General features: G+C 36.2%; 1 protein-coding gene across 1 annotated transcript; it reads right to left on the bottom strand.

Annotated features, from left to right (window-relative positions):
* Window positions 1-298: 298 nt before the first annotated feature.
* Window positions 299-1381, bottom strand: FUT9 (fucosyltransferase 9). Its single transcript, XM_065679139.1, has one exon. The coding sequence runs from the start codon at window positions 1376-1378 to the stop codon at window positions 299-301; it is 1080 nt and encodes a 359-aa protein (XP_065535211.1). The 5' UTR covers window positions 1379-1381.
* Window positions 1382-1601: the final 220 nt, after the last annotated feature.

Below are 1601 nucleotides of genomic sequence, written 5' to 3' on the forward strand. Positions count from 1 at the left end.
TTCACAGAAAATGTGGAAAATCTTGTTTAAAAATCATAGTAAACAATCAAGTATTCTTCAGTGCACATAATTAGTATGTACATTATAATTTAAAACCAAGTATTGATGACTGCTGCTGCTGATCTTTTAAAATCTCTTACAAAATATAAATAGAGGAGCCAAGAGAGGATAGCTGATAAACCGTGACATAATGTTATCTTTTCCTTCCATTTTTTTTTTTTTCTTTTTCTTTCCTCTCAACTTGCACTGAAGTTTCTTCTGGCTTCTTCAAGAAAGTGCACACACATACACACACAAATTAATTCCAAAACCATTTTTCTAAATTTCCAACGGACTTGTATTCCTGGTGTCTTTTCACATGATCGCAAGCAAGACATGCGTGTGATTCCCAGAACCTAGGAAGGTGCACTGAGAAATCCTTTTTCCAGTTGAAATAACTAAGGTACATCTTGTTATTTTTGTCAAGCATCAGAAGATATTCTGCCAGCTCTCTGGGAGAGAGAAAATCTTCCACATGTATGAAAGAGTCTGCTGGAATGTAGTTCTCATAGTTTTCTCTGGAAGGGCCCAGTACAACTGGTACTGATCCAGCCAGAAGAGCATTGTAAAGTTTCTCAGTAATGTAATCTTTGTGGATTGAATTTTCAAAGGAAAGGTAAAATTTGCAAGTGGAAATAGTTGGAATCAAGTTTTTGTCATTGACGTAGTCTCCAAAGGCTTGTCCATAGGTATGGATTTCAATGTATTTGCTAAGCTCATTGTAATACTTGACTCGAGCATGCTCAGGGTTCCAGTTACTTACAACCCAGCAGACCAAGTTTTCCTTACTTGGCACTTCAAATGTAAAGGAACTTGTACCGACCATCATGAAGCCATAAGGCACCTGAATATCTGAATCACGCCGGTATGTCAGGGTCAGGTTAAAGAGGTGTTCAATGCCACTCTTTTGTGGAGTATGAGTTGGAGACTCCAAGTTCATCCAAATCCACTTCTGGAACGGTGGCCTGGCTTGCTGAGGTAAGTTAGTCAGATCCCAGCTAATATCCCTGTGATGAATGAGAACAGCATGGGATTTGTTATATAATGAGCGGTCAATAGTCAGGTGGCATCCGTGGATATTAAACATTGTTTGGCAGGATGTTAAATCAAATGTTTGACCAAATGGCCAAACCCAGATCAAAATAGTAGTTTCATTAAGATTATCAGTTTTGGAAGAAAAAAAGCTCTTCATTTTCAAAACTGAACTGGCTGATTCTATGGGACCAGAGATCCAGCTATTTGTTGGTTTGATATAAATTAGTATCAATGCCATGAAACAACCAAGGACAATGAAGATAATAAAAAATGGCCGGAAAATTCCTTTAGATGTCGCTGTCATAATTTGTTCTGAGAAAAAAAGAGAAGAAGAGAAAGAGAAAATAACATCAGATATTAAATTGCATGTCCTGTTAAGTTATAATGAAATAATTATAATTGAAATATATTTTACTATATAAATTAAATATGATCATAATGGTATAATTATATGTCTGGTTAAAGCAATCAGATATCAGACATCAAAATGGATAGGACTCCAGTATCACCAAGCTGTAACCTCAGAA

The sequence above is a fragment of the Lathamus discolor genome, chromosome 5, assembly GCF_037157495.1.
Source record: "Lathamus discolor isolate bLatDis1 chromosome 5, bLatDis1.hap1, whole genome shotgun sequence".
Lineage (NCBI taxonomy): Eukaryota > Metazoa > Chordata > Aves > Psittaciformes > Psittacidae > Lathamus > Lathamus discolor.